The 21,568-nt window shown below is 39.5% G+C and overlaps 2 protein-coding genes across 5 annotated transcripts in view; both read right to left on the bottom strand.

The window, feature by feature from the left end:
• Positions 1-1,886: 1,886 nt before the first annotated feature.
• Positions 1,887-13,837, bottom strand: atf1 (activating transcription factor 1). 4 transcript variants are annotated; one of them, XM_020923223.2, is made up of 8 exons: positions 13,676-13,837; positions 12,875-12,948; positions 10,492-10,614; positions 9,918-10,015; positions 8,283-8,401; positions 7,645-7,827; positions 7,113-7,266; positions 1,887-6,124 (listed from the first exon to the last, which is right to left on the bottom strand). In XM_020923223.2, the coding sequence occupies exons 2-8, from the start codon at positions 12,941-12,943 to the stop codon at positions 5,980-5,982; spliced, it is 891 nt and encodes a 296-aa protein (XP_020778882.1). In that variant the 5' UTR covers positions 12,944-12,948; positions 13,676-13,837; the 3' UTR covers positions 1,887-5,979. The 4 variants fall into 4 exon arrangements, with proteins under 4 accessions (XP_020778882.1, XP_055016098.1, XP_020778883.1 ...); XM_055160123.1 differs by having other exon boundaries at positions 12,887-12,948; XM_020923224.2 differs by lacking the exon at positions 12,875-12,948.
• Positions 13,838-14,398: 561 nt separating this feature from the next.
• The window catches only part of dip2bb (disco-interacting protein 2 homolog Bb), a 109,167-nt gene continuing 101,997 nt past the window's right edge, over positions 14,399-21,568 (bottom strand). Inside the window, exons 37-39 of the mRNA XM_055160553.1 lie at positions 21,379-21,553; positions 21,126-21,249; positions 14,399-19,809 (exon numbers count right to left, since the gene is read on the bottom strand). Coding sequence (XP_055016528.1) covers positions 19,557-19,809; positions 21,126-21,249; positions 21,379-21,553 — 552 coding nt within the window. The 3' untranslated portion in view covers positions 14,399-19,556. The remainder of the gene's footprint in view (positions 19,810-21,125; positions 21,250-21,378; positions 21,554-21,568) is intronic.

Genomic DNA, 21,568 nt, shown 5'->3' with positions numbered 1-21,568 from the left:
TTCATGGTTTAGGAGATTTTCTGAAAGCTGCAATTGTTCCCCTGCCACCAATTGGGACCTGACTGGTTTAAATTGTCAGTTGCTATGGAAATGGTTCAAATTTTTCATCCTTCTGAAACTGATGGGACAGAGGTGGGACCAAGTCGTTGTTTGCAAGTGTCAAGTAAGTCTCAAGTCTTTGACCTCAAGTCCGAGTCAAGTCCCAAGTCAATACAGGCAAGTCTAAGCCGAGTCTCGAGTCACTGGCCCATAAGTCCAAGTCAAGTCCAAGTCATTTCAAGTCTTTAAACCAAAATACCAAATATATGTTAAAATTTTGCAATTTATATGAATTTTAAACTAAATTGTTCTTAAAAAGTCATGGTATATTTTTATATGAGTTGTAGAAATGCTTTTTTCTTTTTAAATGTCTTGACAAGATTTTAGTGTGAATCATTAAAGTCCCAAGTCTGAGTTCCAAGTACAAGTCAAGTCCCAAGTCTTTGTCTGTTTTATCAAGTCAAGTGTCAAGTCCTAAAAATAGTGCCTCAAGTCCGACTTGAGTTCAAGTCACGACTTGCAAGTCCCCACCTCTGCTGATGGATACAGTTTGTTTTGTTTGCCTTTTACTGCTGATTGATATGAGTCATGTGACAATGGACAGACAAAGTTTAAAAGTTTCAAATTAGTTGCCAGGCAGGTCAGAATATATATATCTAAATCTATATCTCTATCTCTCTACTGTATCTATTTATCCCTATCTCTATCTATTTCTACTGTCTCTCTCTATATACCTCTGTCTACTGTATCTATTTCTCTATATCTATTTTCAAGCAATGCCTAAACATCCATAAATTCAAGTTGTTCTATAAACATTTGGTCTGGTCACAGTATGTAGAGAGTAGGTCGTATTATTTGAACAATCCTGCCTTCTGTAGTGCTTCTTTATGCTTGTTGTTTCCTGTTTCTTGTATCTGTTGTCTGTTTCCATTGTTGGTATGTTTATGTATTATTACAACATGATGAAGTTGGTTATTTGCTCATTGTCCACATTTGTATGTAAGTAAATATAGCTTCATGTATAATGTCTGAAAAATGCAAAGGAAAGCTCATGATAAATTAGAAGAGGGGGGTGGGATTAAATAAGTTTTCTTTTTTCCACTCTTTTTTTTTTCTATTATTTCACCAATGTTACATGTTCCATTGTATTGTACTTACTTGCCCAAAATAAATGCATAAATAATACAAATCTATCCTCTCTATCTATCCATCTATATATCTGTCTATCTCAGGAGTCTCCAACCAGTATCTCTCCATCCCCTTTCAAGTAGCTCGCCAAGGGATTCCTGAATTACATGTATTGTCTTGAATAACTCGAATTTGATGAATTAAAAGCCTATAATTATTGTAAATCTATGATTTTGATGCCTGACATTGTGCACTCATAAATAATGGTTTATGTGCTATGTTTTATCTAACTGTACCCCATCTAAGTCTTGGCATGGTTCTTATGTGTACTTTATTTTGTGCAACTGTTAAAATTAGTAGCTCTCTGGAATTTTCTTTTTGTAAAGGTTGTATCTATGTATCTCTCCCTCTCATTACTGTATCCATCCCTCTATCTTCATCTCCTGGTTGATGATAATATTTGGGCCAAGTGAAACAGAGTAGCTGAGGGACTGGTGCTCTCGTCTCAAAGCTTTGACTCCTGCCTTTGTCTGTGGAGTCTGTGTGGAGTTTGCATGTTCTCCCTGTGTCTGAGTGGGATTCCCTCATTAACACTAAACCTGTACTAAAAAAAGCCAAATCCTCCTGCAAAGTCAGTCCCGACCAAGACCAGAACGTGTACCTGAAGTTCTGAACCTAAGAGTAAAAGTGCGCGAAAACATTCAAAACACACATTTAAGTAAAGTGAAAATAGATTTATTTTGTTACACAATCATGAATTTCATAAACTGCTTGTTCTTTTTTTTCACCTAATAAATATTACCTGGACAATGTGCTTTTCCCTGATTGTCGAAGTAACTGGCAAAAAACAACCAAACCCAAACATGAAACGTCCGTTCTATCGTCCATTGCACTGCACTAAGGAATGACACATCTGTAACACCTCCTTTATGGGAAACATAAGAATTGGTTCACAAAAAATAAAACTGAAAACATAATGTGAAATAGTTCATACAGTTAAAAATCTGAAGAGGTTAGAAAGAAAAAAAAAATATATCAGCAATTTTAAAAACACAAAAATAAACAAAGGGATACATTTAGAAAGTGAGAGTAAAGCTCACGGTTTCAAACTTCCCAGTATTAAAATGTACACAACTATAAATGTTATAGCGATTAAAAACAGCAGGTGGAAACAAGAACAAGTGCAAACCAGTTCTAAAAAAATTTGTTTTCCATGTTTTCTTTTAATAAAACTTTTTTTAAACGTTCTATAAAATACTCAAAATTGACCTTTGCATTAGAAGATTGTTCATTTACCAAAACACGTGGAGTTGTGCATTTTGTTTCATTTACACATGTTTGAGTAACCCTTTATTAAGAGTCTGTCTGCATTTTTAAAGCTCAAAATGCTCTGTTCCACCTTGTGATGTCATGTAGTGGTAGTTTAAGTATACTGCTTGTGCCATTTGTTCAGTAGAGACTTTGAAATCCAGGTCTGAAATGAAGTTTAAAAACACACACAGTGAAGCACTTCCTGTGACATCACAAGGTGGAACAGAGTGTTTTCTGTCTGAGAGGAGAACTCAGTGTAAATGTGCAGTTTTTTTGTGTGTTAAACATGTGTGAATGAAACAAAACACAAGTTCAGGGGCCTCATTTATAAAAAACTGTGCAGGAGTTGTCGTAAGTTAGTGCGTATACCTAGTAGCTACGACAGGCGTGCGCCACGCAAACTCCATATTTAGAAAACCCACCGCACACACCAAACCACGCAATCTTTGCTTTATAAATCCCACCTGCAACTAGAATTTGCACACGTAAACCCACGCCACGCCCTCTCCACACCTCCACCTCACCATAAAAGGAGCATGTAAAGTGACTCGTGAATGAGATTTCCCTAAACATGAGCCGATAATCAGTAGGTTTGACCGAGACACGCGGGACAGAGGAAGGAGGACGCTCCACGCAGCACCACGTGATCACGACAAAGACTTGATTTAAAGACTTTATTAAACAAGGTTTAATAAATAAATACAAAACTAAAAGTGACAACAATGACTCATCTGTTCATTTAATCATTTTTTATAATATTTAGGCAGCACATCTTTGCAGTAAAGCCCATGTGTTTTTTCGCTGTTTCAAGAGTTGTATCGCTATATTTTTAAGTCTGTCTATGATGTGTGTGAGGACTGGCCCTGTATATTTAATGTATATATATGCATATACACGTAGATACGTGCACGCACTGATCTGAATGGTCAAATTATGAGCACGTGCGAGAGATTCAGATGCCCTCCTCTGGAGAGGGAAAGGAGCAAGGGAGGGATACAAGGATACGAGGACACAGATTTAACACGAAACACATCAGATACAGATGTTATTCTGCCAATTAAAGTCCACACGAAATATCCAAACTGCTCCCTGTGAGTGTGGCTCTGGGTCGGGACGGGCACGGGCATTATTCTGTTCTTCATACAGTCAGAAAGCAGCTCTCATGTGCAAGAGTTCCCCATTACACAAAAATGTAGGAAAGATTTTGGTTCGGGTCAGGTTCGGGCAGTAGGCTTCGTGTTGTCCGCAACACTGTCGGGTCACTCTGCCGCTCGGTGCGTAAAGACTAAAGTAAAAGTGTTAAAGTTGCGTTCATTAAATCAAAGCCTGGCTCCTGCTGCGTCCAAGGGAAGAGTTTTCTCTCAGGTCGGGTCATTATTTCGTCCTCTGTGTTGGTCACAGACTGTGTTCTATAGAAGTCTATGGTCGCGGTGTGGACTGTGGGAGACTCTGCACCGAGTCCGGGAACGTGGCCGCACTTGTGCACGAGTGTCAAATGTATAATATTGTGGAGAATAATGAGTGGAATAAACAGCCCTTCTCCTTGTTTTGGCGAACCAAACATTTAAATGCGCAAATCTGAAGGTAATTCTTCTATATACGTGGATTTTCTGATCAAACACTTCCTCAAACTCTGTTCACTTCTGCTTCTCTCCACGAGTGTCGCTTTTTCCCCGTGTCTCCAGACTTTGCGTAGAACTTACAGGAGGTCCCGAGTTGGCGTAGAGTTAAGCAAAGAGCCACGCCTTAGGCGAGTTTTATAAATACCGTGGTTGGAGTAGGAAGCGCGCACGCACGGATTTTTGCGTAAGCAAGCTTTATAAATGAGGCCCCAGGTCTGTTTGTGATGAGGAAACGAGATTAGAACATAGATTAGAAAACAGTGTGACATGGGCCCTTTAAAGGACGCACGATCTGATACTGGTATCTGATATCAGAGTCGATACTGAAAAAAATAGCTGTGGATTTGATATTGGCTTACAAATATCGGTTCAGTCGATATCCTGAATGGACACACAATATAAATGTATGTAATAAGACTATTTAATGGTTGTAATTGGCCCTGAAAGTGTCACATAGTTTGAACTTTTAATTTACGCACATTTATTTTGTAGTTACTTGAGGAATAAAGAACAGCTTCAGATCACATTTGGATGATTTGGATTTTGTCTTATTTTTTTTATTTTTTATTTCATCCATGGACTTCAGCTGATGCAGATATTTAATGCCTTAATTTTGAAATCTGCATCTGAACTAAAAAAGTCATCATTAATTTTAAAAAAATCATTTTTAATTATTTCAACATGTCATTTAAAGTTGCACTGTGTAACTGTTCCAATCATGAATATGCAGCCTATTTGTCTTAAAATGAAGATGTTATTGCTTTCCCTTTAATGTTCCAGCTAGTATTTGGTTTATTACAGGTGTTTTTTTATTGCTCAAAACTACCCTCAAAAACATCCATTCTCATTTCTCATTTTGCTTGGGCTTGTCTCTCCACAAACCTGACCTGTAACTTGGCCTGAAGACAAGCAGGTGGCGCACTCTCCAACAGAAAGTTACACAATCCAAGCCAACATGATTTAAAGAATGTTTTTAGTGAGACAGCAGAACAATTCCAAACATTTTTCTAAACATTGTTCTACCTTTGGTCACACGTCTTAAGAATAGGGTTCCACAAATAACTGCAGTAAAAATTTTAATTGAATTGAATATTTGATTTATATATTATATTTGACAAGTTTTAATGGGGAAACATGTTCTGAAATGTCATTCTTGTATTGCTTTATCAGTTCAGATTTCAGTCTTCTCTCAAATATTAATGCTTTTGGATACTTGAGAACTGAACTGAACATTGTGAAGTGAATCCTGATTTGAAAACATGCATCTAAAATGTCACTGTGATTGCAAAAAAAAAAAAAAAAAAAAAAAAAAAAGAATCATGACTAGTGCCCGAAATGGCGTCCAGAAATGTTTTTTCTTTTTGCACCAGGTTCAAACTGGATTTAAACAAGTTTTGTGCTCTCAAATTAAAATACTGCTGGATACACCAACTCTACTCTACTTTAAAAAGGACACTGAACTGAATCCTGATCTGAAATCATGACTAAAATTTCAACGCAATTACAAAAATAATGAATCCAAAATTATGTCTGTTAATTGTGCTTTATGCTGTGCTCCAACTGGATTTTAACTGTAAGTAGAGTAGAGAGTATAAAGGAAGCGTTATAATTTGAGTTTACAAAACCAAAGGACACTGAACTGAATCCTGATTTCACATCACAATTAGTCTCCAAAATGGCGTCTGTTGTTTATGCTTTACACTACGTCCCAACTTGATGTGAACTGGTTTTGCACTTGTTTTGTTGAGAATATCAGACTGCCATCACATGACGTTACACGAATATAAAACTGAAGAATCGCACCTGAAATAAAGTGTTCCCACAAACCTGCCCGAGAGTCCGCCGACTGAGCTGCTGTTTTGATTTCAACCCTTTGCGATTATCCAGTTTTCACACAATACAGGTCCTTTAAAGTTTTCAGTTCCTCTATGAGCGTCTTGTTTTGGTTTTCCAGAACAGCCACACGGTTTTCCAAACATTTCACATATTCCTTTTTCTTCCTTCGACATTCACGAGCTGCCTCCCTGAAAAAAAAGATGGAAGAAATGGGAAAGGTTAATATTTTCTTTCAAAATCTGTATTGATGTAACACAGACCTATTATGCAAACTTGACTTTTCAGAGATTTCAATCATGTTATAGTTGCTTCCCTTATTTACCCACTCAAAGTTTTATTTAAAGTGATTCAGCTCCACCAGTGCACGCCTACTGTGACATACGCACTTCATTGTCCAATTACATTTTCTTAATCTGTGATCCATGTAGGATTTGGGAAAACAAGAAATATCCATCCTCCAGGCTGTCTTAGCTGTGATTGAGCAGTGAGTTAGCCGTCTTGTCTTCACCTGAGCTGCCCCTCTCCCCTCCCCTCACCTCGTCTGACCCTCTGATCCTGCTTTACTCAAAGTCTAAAGGGTTTTTCATGAGCTCATCACAACAGCATGGCTCACTGCCCACTCTCTGCAGACAAATCCATTTAATGTACAGGAGAGCAAGGAGGACAGGCCAAAGAGAGATGGAGGTTATTAATAAAGGATAAAAACGACACAAGAAGTCTGGGGATTATTATAAACTATTACAATTACAAGATACAGTAATAGTAATTCATATTGTGTTTAAGTTTGTTCTATGTTGTTAGGTAGAGCATGTACCCAGCACCTGCAGATAGAGGACACACAAATGTTTCTCTCTCTCTCATTCTCAGTATATGGACAGGTCATGAGGCAGGTCACGGAGCTGCAGAGGCTGCACTAGCACAGACTCATTATCAGGGTAAGTTTTGGGTTTAGGTAGAGACCATTCAGCTCACAAAGACCTTTAAAGTTGATGTGTTACTGGTTTTAGTGCTATGATCTGGTATGAGGCTAACCCTGCTTTCTATAATAATCAGCTTGAGAAAAAAAACATAAAACATTGTTTTCATTTGATAACAAAGACTAACTCAATATTTCAGTTGTTATCAGTAAATGCTGTCAAGTTTAAACCCTGCATGTGTATATGTTTTAAGTCTTACCTGTTCTTGGCGAGCCTGATCTCCCTCTTTAATGTGGGGTCATCGGTCTTGGTTTGGGACAGTCCCACAGGACTGGTCATGACAACGGTCTGCTGCAGAGAGCTGGAGGAGGGCGTGGTCCTGATCTGATACGTCTGCATCTCGCCTCCGGCTCCTGGACGGAAAAGAGGAGAGTCACACCAAGAACAAACTGAGAACATTATGCTTTTGAGCATCTTAATATTTCACTGTGATGAGTTTATAAGCACTTTCACAACAGCTTTACCATCACAGCAATACTGCCCTAACTACAACTAGCACACTATCAGTGCACTTTCTGATTATTGCACAATTAAATTTTGCTTTCGAATTAGATGCAGACAGAGCGCAGCAGACTTATTTTGACCTGAAGAGCAGATTATACAATATATCTGCACTGGGGCAAGACACATTTTGCTCAAATCTACGTGAAGTTCCAGGAGGAGAGACCTTTCCAGTGGATGTGGTGTGTGTCAGGCCTTTACATGACATTACACTGCTAACATGATCTCACCTTGCACCACCACCTGGTTACTGGGCACGAGTATCTGCTGCCCGTCTGGGGTCTGGGCGTACTGCAGGATGGTGGTGCCCGACTGAGCCCCTCCCGCACTGGACATGGTCAGAGCCTGCACCCCCTGGAGCCCATCGGAGCCCGGAGACGCCAACTGGATCGTCCCATTGGCTCCTATAGTAACTGTGGGCACAAAGAGTGTGTGTATGAACAGAACTGAAATATAAACATTGACAATTCGGTTGAGTTTTCACATTTCAGATCACACTATTACACTGTATTCCTGTTTAATGTCAATGTTTGGAAGTATGGTTTTACCTTACTGTTAAAAGTACCTTTACATTATGCTTTTACGCATAGCATTTTTACAATCAAATAATACAAACACTGACAATAATCAAAATATTGACATATAAAAACAATTACCATTAAAATGATCAAGAGACTTTTTGAACATGTGATGTCACACTTCATAACTTGATATCTTTCCTCTAGAAATGAATTTCAGTCATAAATGATCACTGTCATTTAACTGTTACCATTCTAGGTCTGAAAACAGTCTGGCTGAAATCTATTTTACTGTAAAAATAAGTGCAGGAGTGTATTTGTGCTGTTGGTGGTCTACAGTTGGGACATACTGTACTGCCCGGTACTGGTCTGGTAGATGGGGGTGGAGGGGACTGCGACTCCAGTGACGCCTGTGGACACTGCACTGATCTCTGCTCCCGTCTCAGAGGACAGCTCATTCAGGATTTTTCTGGAAAAGACAAAAACATTTGGTCATTTGGCTTATTGAATGTTGTGGACAGATGCAGAAACAGACAAACACAGGCACAGTCTCAGTATCAGCGTAGACATTCCAGTGATGTTTGTTATAGTGACAGGAGGACATCTTTTGGACACGGTCTACAGCACTGTCAGTCCTACATATGTTCTTCCTCTCCCATCTACTCGTCTCCATGAGAACATCTGGAATGTTCCGCAGCATGGCATTAAACTCATCTCCATGGAGACTAACATGACCAGTTTGGTGAAGAATGCATTTTTTTCAAGGTAATGTATTTGTAATAAACATGGAATAACTGCAATATCCAAAAGTTAATAATAATGCTTACTGTGAAACATTTCAGGCGAAATAAGCCAAATCTCTACAGAAACATACGGATGCACAGTCTCCAATTGAAAAATTACACAGAAAGAAGAAATTCAATTACCGTATTTTCCGCACTCGCTCTGGATTATAAGACACACTGTCATTAAATGGTCTATTTTCCAACATTTTTCACAAATAAACCGCACTGGACTTTAAAAGAAACACAACAGTTGGATGGGTCAGTGGTTTTGTTTGTTTGGCACATTCACGGTGACTCTGGGCTTTGTTCAGTTGTGGCGTGTAGGGGAGGGTGCTGTCTGGGACCGCTGGATTGTTGGCGTGTTCGCAGTGACTCAGTTGTTCAGTTTTGTCTAGAAGTGGCACATTGCACTCGCTTTATCTGTTCGTTCCTCTGTTCCGTTCCTCGTCAGCGTGGAGTGATGAGTGTGTCTGTGGGTGTTTTTGGCTGTGTGGTCGCTGTCTGCTCCGTGTGTGTTTACGTGCACTGCGGGTGTTGCGGCTTTGTAGTTTACTGAAGTCCTGCAGGGACACCCAAGTGGATTCGTGTATAGGGCGCTCTGGATTGTGGGCGCGCGACCGTTTTTTGATGCAGTTGGAGGCTTAAGAGTGCGTCTAATAGGCCGGAAAATACGGTAGTCAACTGGACAAAAGTTTATTTAGGTCGAATACGTTTTGCAGTTCATCCAAGCTGCTTGTTTAGCTGTCTGCAGGGAGGAGCTAAGTACAATGAAACTACTTTGAAACTCCTTCACAGTTTTTTTTTTTTAGTTAGCTATTGTGGATCTATTGAAGGCAAAGGAGAAATTCAATTTGGGAACTGGACAAATGTGTATTTATTCTATTGAGTGTGTGGTCATATTAACAGAATCATTCAGACCCCTGATTGGTGTTTTCACATCTCTGGACTTGACCTGGCTATCTCTATTGTTCTTTGTTTTAGGTCTGAGGATGAAGTTGTAAATGGGAGACAGATGATGTCTGAGTCTTCCAACTCTGTTCAAAGCAGAGTATGTGTTTCATTATTCTCAATATTTATATGTAAATGATGGATAGTTATTGTCAAGTCTTCTTTAGTTGTGTGACAGCACATTTCACTAAACAAACACCCACAGACTGGGCCCTCTATCTCAGTCGCTCAGTTTCATAGTGGTGCATTTACTTGTATGACTCCCGTCGGGCGAGCAGCTCTCTGGGTCTCTGTGCTGCAGCTCCACTGTCTGAAGAGTCCTGTGAATCGTCACTGTCTGAGCCCTGGGTCTGGAGACAGGAGAATATTACAGGATAAAACACTATTAGGAAACGGGACATACACGGTGCAGTGAAGAGCTGAACATAAACTATTTTCTATGGACAAACGTGTCTCCTGCCTATAGACAATGTAGAGAATGGATTATACACACTATGGCACAGCACCATGCATCGTTCTGCAGTACTTTCATGATGTCCAAATAAAAGTCACACAATTGTTTACCATTGTGTCCACTGCCAAATTTAAAGTGCATATGGCAGTTTTGACTAATTTTTTCACAGTTAGGCCATTTTTTAGGTTGAAAATTTTAGAAATCCTGACAAACATGTTGAAAAGTGATTTTGTTGTTGCTTTCTGTCAATTCTTCTGGATGGATTTAAAATGTAAATGTAAAAAGAATCCCATTATTAAAACACAATTGCACTGCTGGTCAGAAAGTTCACATTTAGAGAATTTTCCCAAATGCCACGGCTCCAAGTCTGACCTGTGGAGTGTGTCCCTGTGGAGACTGGATGACTGAGGACTGCGCAGACTGGATCACCCCCTGAACCTGTAACTGTCCCCCGGGCAGCTGTACGACAGTGACAGGAGAACCGGCCAGTGACATCTGCAGAAACACAACCAGGAAGTGAGACTGCTGCAGGAAGAGAACACACATACACAGACACACATACACAGACACAAAGGCTGCATCTCATTTCTATTTCCTTGCTTCCTTCTCCTTGATTCCTCTCCTTGATTTTGCAGTTATTGGGTGAGGAGGTCCCGCCCACAGAGGAGACAGCGAGGATAGAGGATATAAACTTCTCACTGAGACTGATAAAGTTTGATTCTTTTCTCTTTTCCTCAGCCTCCCTCAGGTTTACTCCTTCATTCCGTAGTTTTCTTTGAGACAACACTTAATAAAACAGATTTGAGTGACAGCTGGAAATGGAGGATCGAGGGGAGGAACCAAGGAGAAGGACGCGAGGAAAGAGAATTGGGACGCGGCCATACACTCATTGGGTTTGCGTGCTTTTCGGGACATTACATTGACTTCCTGAAAAACTAATTCTGGTTTACCTGACCTAAACCCTAACCCTAACCTTAACAGAGTTGTCACGATACTAAAATTTCAAACTTTTGATACTACGGAACAGACTTGATACCACAATTATAATGTTACTATGTATCCTTATATGTGTGTAATCCTCAGTGGTGCAGTATATACTAGCCTACGTGCTCTTCTACTTGTTCTGATACAGCTCGAGATAATTAAATATATCCTGAAAAGGTTTATTTCTGTCCTGTGAATGTGACTTTTTTTTGGTCTAGTTTCTCAAATGAGTATCTAGTTTCAGTATTAGTTTTAGTAACCCTAACTGTGACCTATTTTAACTCAGATCTAAACTTAAAACCATGTTGCTGATCTAATAAAAGGATTTCCGTCACGGAGACTTGATTTTTATCGCCACGATCCGAGCGTGTGTACAGTTTCCAGTCCCCACAATTTGATAAATACCCGTCCTCATACACTCACACACCACAAGGCAAAGCACTACCGCGCACGACGAAGCGCAATGACGGATACTGTTTGCACAGACACAACTGAGCAACAGAAGCAAAAATAGAATCCTCCAATCGAGCTGTGCAGATTCAGTAGATTTACGCTCAGCTAATGTGAATTACACACAAGTCACATTAAGGAAATGACCAAAGATGCATTTCTTTAGGGAAAATAATCTCTGCAAATGACAACACAGAGATAGAGACAGAGCGCCATTTTGTTACAGAAAAGCATGATCAATGGGCATGTCAAAAAGTCTAACAGACATCTGATTATTGATACAAAAACTAGACTGAATTTATGATTGTTTTCCATAATTATCTGAAAATATTTTTTCCTTGAAAACCAACGCTAGCATCTGAATGTTGAAAATAAAGACTGAAAACAAATTCCAGACACACTGCTAAAAGAACAAAATACAAGCGCAAGTAAAAACATGAACTCCCTGTTTGGAAATGGGACATTTCTGAATGGTCAGAAAGTGAACTTTAGCAGCAGCAGCTGAAATGCAGCCTGTGCAAACCTGTACCTAAGGCAGAGCATGCAAATGTGTAAATACTGATGAGACAAAAGGACTCATTGATTATACGAGGCAATATTTTAAATGTCAGTAACAGAGAACTATTTTGAATAACCCTTAAAAGAACATGATGAAAAGATCTGTGTGGGCCCATGTATAATAGAAAACATCTTCATGTTTCTCCCATAACAGAACAAGTACTTATTTGCTCTTTAATGATTGCATTTGTTAAAAGGTGCACTATGGAACTTTTCTCCATGCAGAGGTTAGTGCTTTGCCTGGAATGTTCCATGATATGGCATTAAAACTTAGATTAATTTAACAAATACCTTGAAAAACATTCATTTGTACCGTGAACAGGGTCACCGCTCCACAAACCTGATCTGTAAACTGGCCTAGTGCTGGCGCCTGCTTGTCTCCATGGAGATAGACAAGATTAATATTAGACATTAGAACATTCCAGGCTAAACAATATGTCCATGGAGATAAGCAGTAGACACTCCATCATAAAGCTTCATAGTACACCTTTAAAATGAATCCTTCAACACAAAAAAATAAAAAATAAAATTATATATATATATATATATATAACCTGTATCTCTTTAGACGTTTCACCCCGTTATTTGTGACACAATCAAAGTTGGGCAATACCAGCAGGCAAATCGAAATGCGCTCAAAGCTCTTCCTCACGCCTCCAAGCTTCACAGCAGCACACTGTCACTAAAAGCATAGCCTGGCACAAGCGGACAGCGCTATTCCACTGCACATTTACGCAGGTTTGCGCGCTTTTCTGTGCGTTACCTGTTGGGCTACCTGTGAGTTTGTGGAGGAAGAGTCAGTGCCATTGGTGCCAATCTGTACATCTTCCATTTTCACTAAAACAAATGAATTGATAAATGTGATGTTTGAATAACAGTGAGCGCCTCTAGGGTGACACAGCCGTTTGTAGCCAACAAGAGTCAATGGTCTGATCAACTCTTTGGCCTATGGCGCTCTACTTTACCACCACAATAAGTTAAATACATGAAAAGCAAGAACATGAGAGGTTTAAAAGCGCTATGGAAGTAAAATAAATCAAAGTTAGTGTTAAACGTGTGGGATTAAGGTGTCAATTTATGGACTTCCTCTTTGATTCATGTTAGCCACAGCGCCTTTTGGAGTTACCGACTTTAGCTAGGCCCTGCAGACAACTTTCCAACTCAATATTAGATTTTTACCCCAACTCGTAAACAAGTAAACTAGAGACAATCCCTTTATGCACACACGTAAATTATCAACAGTAACATTACATTTCCTATCGTAAGTCAGTGCCTCCGTAAAGCGGATGTTAACATGTGAAAACGTTTAAAACACGACTTTAAAGCGCTCCAAACGCTACAAGTTGAACCACTCTGCTTTACGCGAGATGGATGAGCTTTTGTCTCAATGAGAAAAATGTGTAACTCTGTCACTGGCACGCAACTTACCGCGTCAATAGACGTCAGTGTTACGAGGCACCATTAAAGCTAACTACACCTTCCCTTTTCGTAAGAAGCGACGAGCCCTGGGAGAGGCAGCCGCCATTACCGCGTCACGGCGCACCAAACTACAGCTCACATTTACCTTTCCCGGGCCTCTTATCGGCTCTGGCGCACAGCGTGGAGTTCGTGTGTTTACTTTGACAGATGAAACTGGGTGTAAAAGTTTCTAAACAAGCAAAGCTAACGGCTAAAACAGAAAGATGTCAGCTAAAAAAAATAGCTGACCACTTTTTTCCCCAAAGGAAGTGGGCGGAGCGTAGTGCCAAAGACGCATTACGCAATGGTCCCTCTGCGCTTCGTGATTGGTAAAAATGTGCAACAGATAACTCAGTGGAAAAGTTCAATGGCCCAGTTTATCTGAAAGCTCTAAACACAAATTCAGACCTTCAGACATTGTGCACAAGCGAATTCTGTTACTGCAAGGCCACACATGTTCTATTATTTTGCCTGGAATAGTCTTTGGCTCTTGCTTATAGCCTGTATATATTTTAAACGCGACTAAGGATTAATTTTTTCTAAAGTTGTGTTCCACATATTCCACATGCTATCTTGCATTTATTTCATTATTTTGAATGGTACAAAATGCATTCTTTCTATGAGCCTGTTTAAATGGAGATAGCAAGTTTTTATGTTGGACTGTGGAACATTCTGAGCAAAACCATGACATCTTCATGGAAGATAAATAAACTTGTGTTTATTATAACAGCATTTTATTTTAGCTCCTGAAAATGAAAACATTTATTACTACACAACTTCTACTACTACTTCTGAGTAAGAGATAAAACACAGAGACATGTTTGTTCTGGGTCATTTATTAAGTTTAGAAAAAAATAAACAAAAAGTAAGTTATTTCTGAACATAAGTAAATAGGACATAGACTGGAATATTTCACTCCAAATGAAGTTTACAAAGGTCCCGTAGTTTTAACCAGTGCAAAGTGCCATAATGAGTACCATTTCATTGCATTGTCTTCAGCTGTGGGTTCTGATGAAAGGTGTTTGAATGCAGAGGTTCAGAGGATACAAAATGCTTCTATTTACATGTACAGTATTTAGCACAACATTATATGATACAGTTTTCTCTGGCAGAGGCTCTCAGCTGGTGGGTCGGGTCGCTCACTGTGAACTACAATGTTGACTTAGGCACACAACGCATAATTATAGAAACTAAAACTTGGACTAAAACTGGACCAGATCAGGGCTAATCCAGGTCTAGAACCAAACCAGATCTAACAACAGGACCAAACCAGGACCAGATCAGGTCCAGATCACGACATGATCTCACTCAAGCCTGTAATTTACTGTAACTGACTGCAACTTAATCCCAAACAGCAATAATGTGGACTCACTCAGTCTTTATAGGTATTACAATTCTAAGTAAACAAGGTACCAAACAGGTCTAGACTGGGGAAAAACAACTTGGACTAAAGCTGGACCAGATCAGGACTAAACCAGGACCAAATTAACCACGATTAAACCAGGATCTAACCAGGACAAAACCAGGACTAGTGTGATTTGCAGTCTTCATGTTTGTAACAACTAACTCACCCGAGACTAAATCAGGACTAAACCAGATTAAAAAAATAAAAAATAGAAACATGTCTAAATGCACTAAATGTGGGCCAGTTAGTTCTTAACCAGGTTTAGAGACTGGTAAACCAAAAGACCTAAATCTGGACTACAGTCGAGGTCTCAGTAAGATCTAAATCAATCCACAAATGTTAACTTGGACTAAACCAGAACCAAGCTGCGTCTCAGTAACTGACCAATAATTCATAAGCATGTTTCAGATGTTCAGAGGAGGAGAAGAGAACACAGAGATAACATACACACTGGAATTGGGAAAATTTTAAAAAAGAACATTTAAAAATAAAAAGTTCTCAAAAATACATTGATTAAACTCGAGCTCCTGACCCACCAATCAAGAAGCTCTGATTTCTACTGACCACCAAACCAAGGTCTTAAAGAAGTGGCTCAGTTTTGCTATTGCATTTTTAAGTGCTTTTCAATTCAGTGACAAACACATATGAAGGAGGACTGAGGCAGACTTAGAAAGGGAACATGATTTTGAATATAATTATTTTTCTTTTACAACTTTCCACAAAGACAAAACACATTTTAAATTTAAAATAGAGAAAAAAATCATTCAACACTTGCGTCAGTCTGCAACAAAACAGTCCAGGAACTAAACTCCCATCAAGCAAAACATTATGAGCCTGAATATGAGCCACTCCAACACCGAAACTGTTCACAATTTTTGAAAGAAATAACAGATAATTTTTATTTAGGGTTGGGTATACATCCCTGGGTTAGACATGGTTAAGTCCTGATTTGGACCTGGTTTAGTCCGGGTTTAGACCTTATTGCCTGAAATTCGGGATGGAGTTTTTATTTTCATTTTTTTTGCTGATGATACATAGACAATAATATTTTTAATCTTTAAACCTGTCGGGCCGCTTAATGTTTATCAGAAAATAACTACTCAGTATTTTGTTTGAGTGTAATTTTCGGGACATTTAGGGCTGGATTCGACATTAGGGACAACAGCTTAGATTCCGAATTTTTGGGGATATCTGGTCACCCTAACCTGATATAATCCTGGCTAAAATGGGCAGAACCTGGTTTTAAGTACTGTACACCTCTTGTGGGGGGTTCTAAATCTGCATTTGTCAGTTCCTAAAAAAGGTGTTTTAGACCTGGTTTACCCCTAGTTTAGACCTGGGTTAGACTTGGTTTAGTCCTGGTTTAGACCTGGTCTGGACTTGGTTTAGACCTAGTTTAGACTTGGTTTACCCCTAGTTTAGACCTGGTTTACATCTGGTTTATACCTGGTTTGGCCCTGGTTTAGACTTGGTTTGGTTCTAATTTAGACCTGGTTTAGACCTGATTTGGCCCTGGTTTAGACCTGATTTAAACCTGCTTTAGTCCTCAGTTAAACCTGCATAGTTGCCAAACCAGTTCAGCGTTTGTGGCGTTCCCATCTGTATCTATCTGAAATGGTCCAAACAGGTTTGTTGGCTCTATGTTCAGGTGATCATATTGTTTTGCTTGATCAGCATAAGACTACAAACAAAGAAAACCAGTGGACCTTTGAGTGAATAAACCTGATAGCCTTTAAACAGTCATTGTATCATGGGTGTAGTATATTAACATTTGCTATTATTTCTGCTTTGTCTTGAAGCTCTTCGTGCCTCAAAATTGTAGTAAAATAGACATTTTGAAAAGTGCATTGTTAATCCTAACCAAACGTTACCACTGAAAACAACCGTTAATCCGTAAATGCCAAAACTATCACATCTTATTTACATATTCCCCGTCCTTATTGTCCGAGCGCCTGGAACTCAAACACGTGTGAAGCATTCATACATTTGTACAATTTCAATGTTTTTACAGTTAGATACAGTATCTAAAATACCAAAAGGATTGTTACAGTACAGGATATACTCTCTTTTCTTTGTTATTCATGGTTTAATTTTTTAAAACATTAATTTCATACTAGGCAGTGGTTGTCAACTGGGTTCAAAATGACAACACAAGTAGAATTCTAGTTTTGTAACCTTGAAATTAAAATTGAGTGAGGTGCCTGTACCAGATTTTTTGCTGTATTTGAGTAAATTTTGTCTCAGTACAGATGTATTGTAGAAGCAGCTCATGAGCTCTAAATAAGTACTAACTGCATTGAATTCTAAATCATCTTATTGTCTGATAATTAGGAAGTGCAAGTTAGCATGCTGCAAACTGTTTACAATGAACTAATTCTGTTTTTCACCTTGTTAAGACAGTCAAAATCAGGTACAACACCTTTACGATTGTAGTAACAGCTAATAAACTGCACTAAAATACCAAAAGACTGGAAGTTGTAGAAGTGTATTGCCCAAAGACACAACAGCGACATGCGTTGACAATCTCCAGGCAAGAGAATCTCTACTTATAACTAGATTTTCAACTTCTATCTTATTATTTGAGGACTTTTGGACGACAGCCCCACATTTTCACCTCTTTCCCACAGATAAAGACAGTCAAGTATTCAACCTTAAGTGGGAATGTTTCTAGAATAAGTGCAAGAAGCAAGTAAGTAACACAATTATAGTGGGGCACCATAAAATTACTGAATAAAAATGGCACCAAACTGTTCCCCAGGTGACGACCACTGCCCACAACAGAAGACTCAACATTAAACAAAGAACACTTGAAATCGATAGAGGAATGTATGGCTAGTTCTGTATAAGGCAGGAATTAAAACAGGGATTGACTAAAGTCTTTTTGGCTTCGACATTTTATGGGACAATATTAGTTATATTAAGACAATGAAATGTACACGGGCTGCTCTGTATGCGCCTTCCAAACGCAGCCATTCTCAACTGGACGGAGCGAACCCAAAATAAAAGTTCAAATATATGTTTTTATACGTACACTATGGAACTTCTATGGAGGGTCTGCCAGCTGCTTGTCTCAATGGAGATGTTATAGATTTGTCTACGTCTTTGCGAGTCACTGTTAATGCAAATTTGTCTAATAAATATTTAAATAACGCCACTGATGGTTGTAGAGACTCCAAAAAACCTTGAGCAGACCTAAAGATAGATATGTGTTTAATGCATATTGTGGAACTTTCCAGGCAATAACATCGTCATAGAGATAAACAGAATGAACCCTCACCAGAAAATGTACATAGTGCAGATGTAAAATGTGCCAAAAATTAAAACAGAAGGATAAAATCATTTGTATAAAATTGGGCGTCCCACAAGTAGAGAATCACTGTGTTCTAGTGAATCAAAATTTCATTAAAAATACAAGAAAACCTGAAACATGCATTTGTGAGTTTGAAAGCAGCTTGTAAAACTGTGCAGTGTTAGTTCAAAAGAGAAAGTGTGTTTTGTGGTAATTTTAGAAAATTATTACTTTGTACAAAAAGCAGGCGTCCGTTCTGTCCCTACGAAGTGCAATAAAAACTGGTTTGTTCAAGTCGAGTTGTTGCCGTTTATGTTGTTTGTTTTTTTTCCACAGTGACTTGGAGAGAGGAGATCTGCTGGTGAAGCTGGAGAACACTGCAGCTCCTAAAGTTGGAATAATCTAGTTTTTATTTGACTTCAAAATGAGAACATATCTTAAAGAAACTGTATGTATTTTGATTTTGAACTTCATAAACATGACCTGAACTGTATTCTCAATACAAGGAAGACATATTCACATCAAACAAACTCTTACTCGGTACAAGTGTAATGCCGATTTACAATTATAAACCCCAGCACCTGCAGTCAGTGAGTCAGTGCTAGTGCAGCCTCTTCAGCTGCAGTATATGCTGTCCATATCCACCTTATTCCGCCTCGCCCACTTTTGTCTCTAAATGCTCCAAAACTGGGCTTTTTTGTGGCGGCACTTCTGCTTAAATGGGGACCCCATTCAATTCAGTTCATTTGTGTAAAAGGAGAGTATTTAAAACAGCTTTATTTGCTGTAAAGATCGGCAGCCTCATGCAAAATAATATAACCTGAATAAAGATGGCGGCACCCATGGCAGCTTCTGGAATAAGGTGAATACTGAGAGTGAGAAAAAACTCGGATGTGTCCTCTGTCTGCAGGTTAATGCTCTGGCAACACAGGTCGAGTTGTGATTGCACCTTTTTTAAACTGTGAGAGAGCAGGCTACATACAGTTCCTTTAAAACAGACAAACTCCTGGTCCGTTTGTGTGAAAAAACACGGAGGCTTAAGAGTAAAAAAAAAGAAAGAAAAAATAACAGAGGAGTGAAAAACAGAATCTGCGGAATGAAGTGAAGGACTAAATGTTGTTGTTTAAAGGTGACAGAAGTCTACTTAAGTTGAAGATCACCAATGACGTTGTTTGGTTCCCAGACTGTGAAAATCTACACGAGCTGCACAAATAAACTTGCCTTTCCTAAATGATTCCAACTTTATCTGCAGCACTATTGAATATTGATTATTGAATATTGTATGTGAACAGTTCACATGTTGTAAGCCACGTAGATGGGGTCAAGCTGATCTGCGAGGAAAGAGTCCCTCAGGTGCATGCGCTGCTTCTCGCCCCTGGAATTGATGGGGATGACTCCTGGATCTACGATGACCACTACGCCCACGATCAGGTGATGCTCCTCCAAAACCACGTTTGTGATCAGAGGAACCAGGTCCAATGCATCCTGCTCAGAGCCACACAGCTCTGACACCACCACCAGAAGGTTGGTCCATGTAAACACAGCACTGGGACAGAGACAAAGAGAGAGTGAGTCAAGGATCGAACGATTGATTCATTTTCTATTAGTGTTAAATCATCATCATCATCCCCATCATCCCCATCATCATCATCATGTATTCAGTGTTTCCCACAGATTTAGTTCTGATTATGGTGGCACAAATATTTTCTGTATGAATCATTTTCTTTCATACAGTTTGTGGAGTTTGACACTTCTTGCCTGTATGTCATATTTAAGTCTTTTTGAATACTGTACTTTTTATGTTAATGACAATACAAAAGTTTATATGGCTTTATTCAGTGCGTTCAAAGTACGCAAAGTACTTAAGTGCATTATTCATTTACTCCACACTTAGCATTTTCAGGCCATCAGAGAACCGTGCCGGTGCCAGTTCCTGCACCTAATCTTGAACTGACTGAGGTGTTCACACCAAAAATCAGAGTGTTTGAGAACCGAAAAGTTGGTTCCCGATAGGAACCGTGTAAAACTTGTTTTTTTCCAAGCGAACCATGAGGACACAGTTGATGTCAGCAGGTTCATCCGGGTCACATGTGGTCAAATAAACAAACAAAGAAAACATGTGTGGAACATGGTGGAAAAATCAAGTGACAATAAGATTGTGCAGTGGTCAGCAGAGGAGCAAATATCTGCTATATCCATGTTCGCCTGGTAAGATTACATCTCTGGATTCGGTGTCGCTACCGCCTTCCCCACAGCAGATGTTGTAGCAGAGTTTGGTGCAGATAAATCATATGGCCTTGTTTTTAATTTGGTGGCAAATCCACACTCTCTGATGATGACGCATCATGGGTTCACTTAAATGGTCTGAACCGCAGGTCATTCACCGATAAGCACTTTGGTTCCCAGGGTGTGGGAACCGTTCTGGCAAACAGCGTTCTGAAACAGCTTCAGTTGGTGGTAAGCTACTATTGTAGCCAGAGCTGCCCTGGGGGAAACTGACAGAAGCGTGGTTGCCAATCTGCACCACTGTTCAACTATTTGACCACCACCAACACACACTCACACACCACATTCATATTAAACAATGTGAGTGAAGTGTTTTGCTGAAAGACACAACAACAGCACAACAACAATTTGAGCCACTGCTGCCAGGCCCGGCCCTGTTTCACTTCCAAGATAAGAGGAGAAATTTTATTTACTCATTTACAGGGGTTACCATCTTTAAATTGGATACTCAATTGAGCAGGTATCAACATCAGGGAAAAAAAAAGATAAAAATACTATTCATGACTGATATTGGTGGGTCTAGACTTTCTGTTATATGGGGCCATTTTGAGGAAAAAAAACTGGAGGGTGGCAGACCTCTCAGCGATACTGCGGTGAGCCCGGGACACAGAGATCTCGATGTCGATGGGGTGGTACCGTAGACCCCTCAGCTCCAAAGTCTCATCTAGAGACCCCACCACGAACAGGGCGTCATGGCGATCTGGAGGAAAAAAACAACAACAACAACTTTTGAACAGAATTTCTATCACAAATCTAACTGCAATGTTTGTCAGAACATTTACAATGAGATCTTTTTAAATTGTTAAGCCTGAGCTTCATGTTCTATTACCTCCGCTAGCATCCAGGAGCTCGGTCCTCTTGACAAAGCCCAGGTATCCGGTGCGCGCCCAAAGTGTCTGAGGGTCTCCGAAGCTGAGTTTGGTGTTGAAGTGGTCGGCCTGCAGCCCCTCCTCTCCGTAGATGGTGTAATATCCACTGGAGTTATGAGGACTGTGCACCCAGATCTGAGAAGCAGGACA

Source organism: Boleophthalmus pectinirostris, unplaced genomic scaffold (genome assembly GCF_026225935.1).
Source record: "Boleophthalmus pectinirostris isolate CB_2022bp ecotype Guang Dong unplaced genomic scaffold, ASM2622593v1 HiC_scaffold_3, whole genome shotgun sequence".
Classification (NCBI taxonomy): Eukaryota; Metazoa; Chordata; class Actinopteri; order Gobiiformes; family Gobiidae; genus Boleophthalmus; species Boleophthalmus pectinirostris.
Note: the sequence above shows the minus strand (reverse complement) of the source record. Positions and strands in the feature narration are given on the sequence as shown.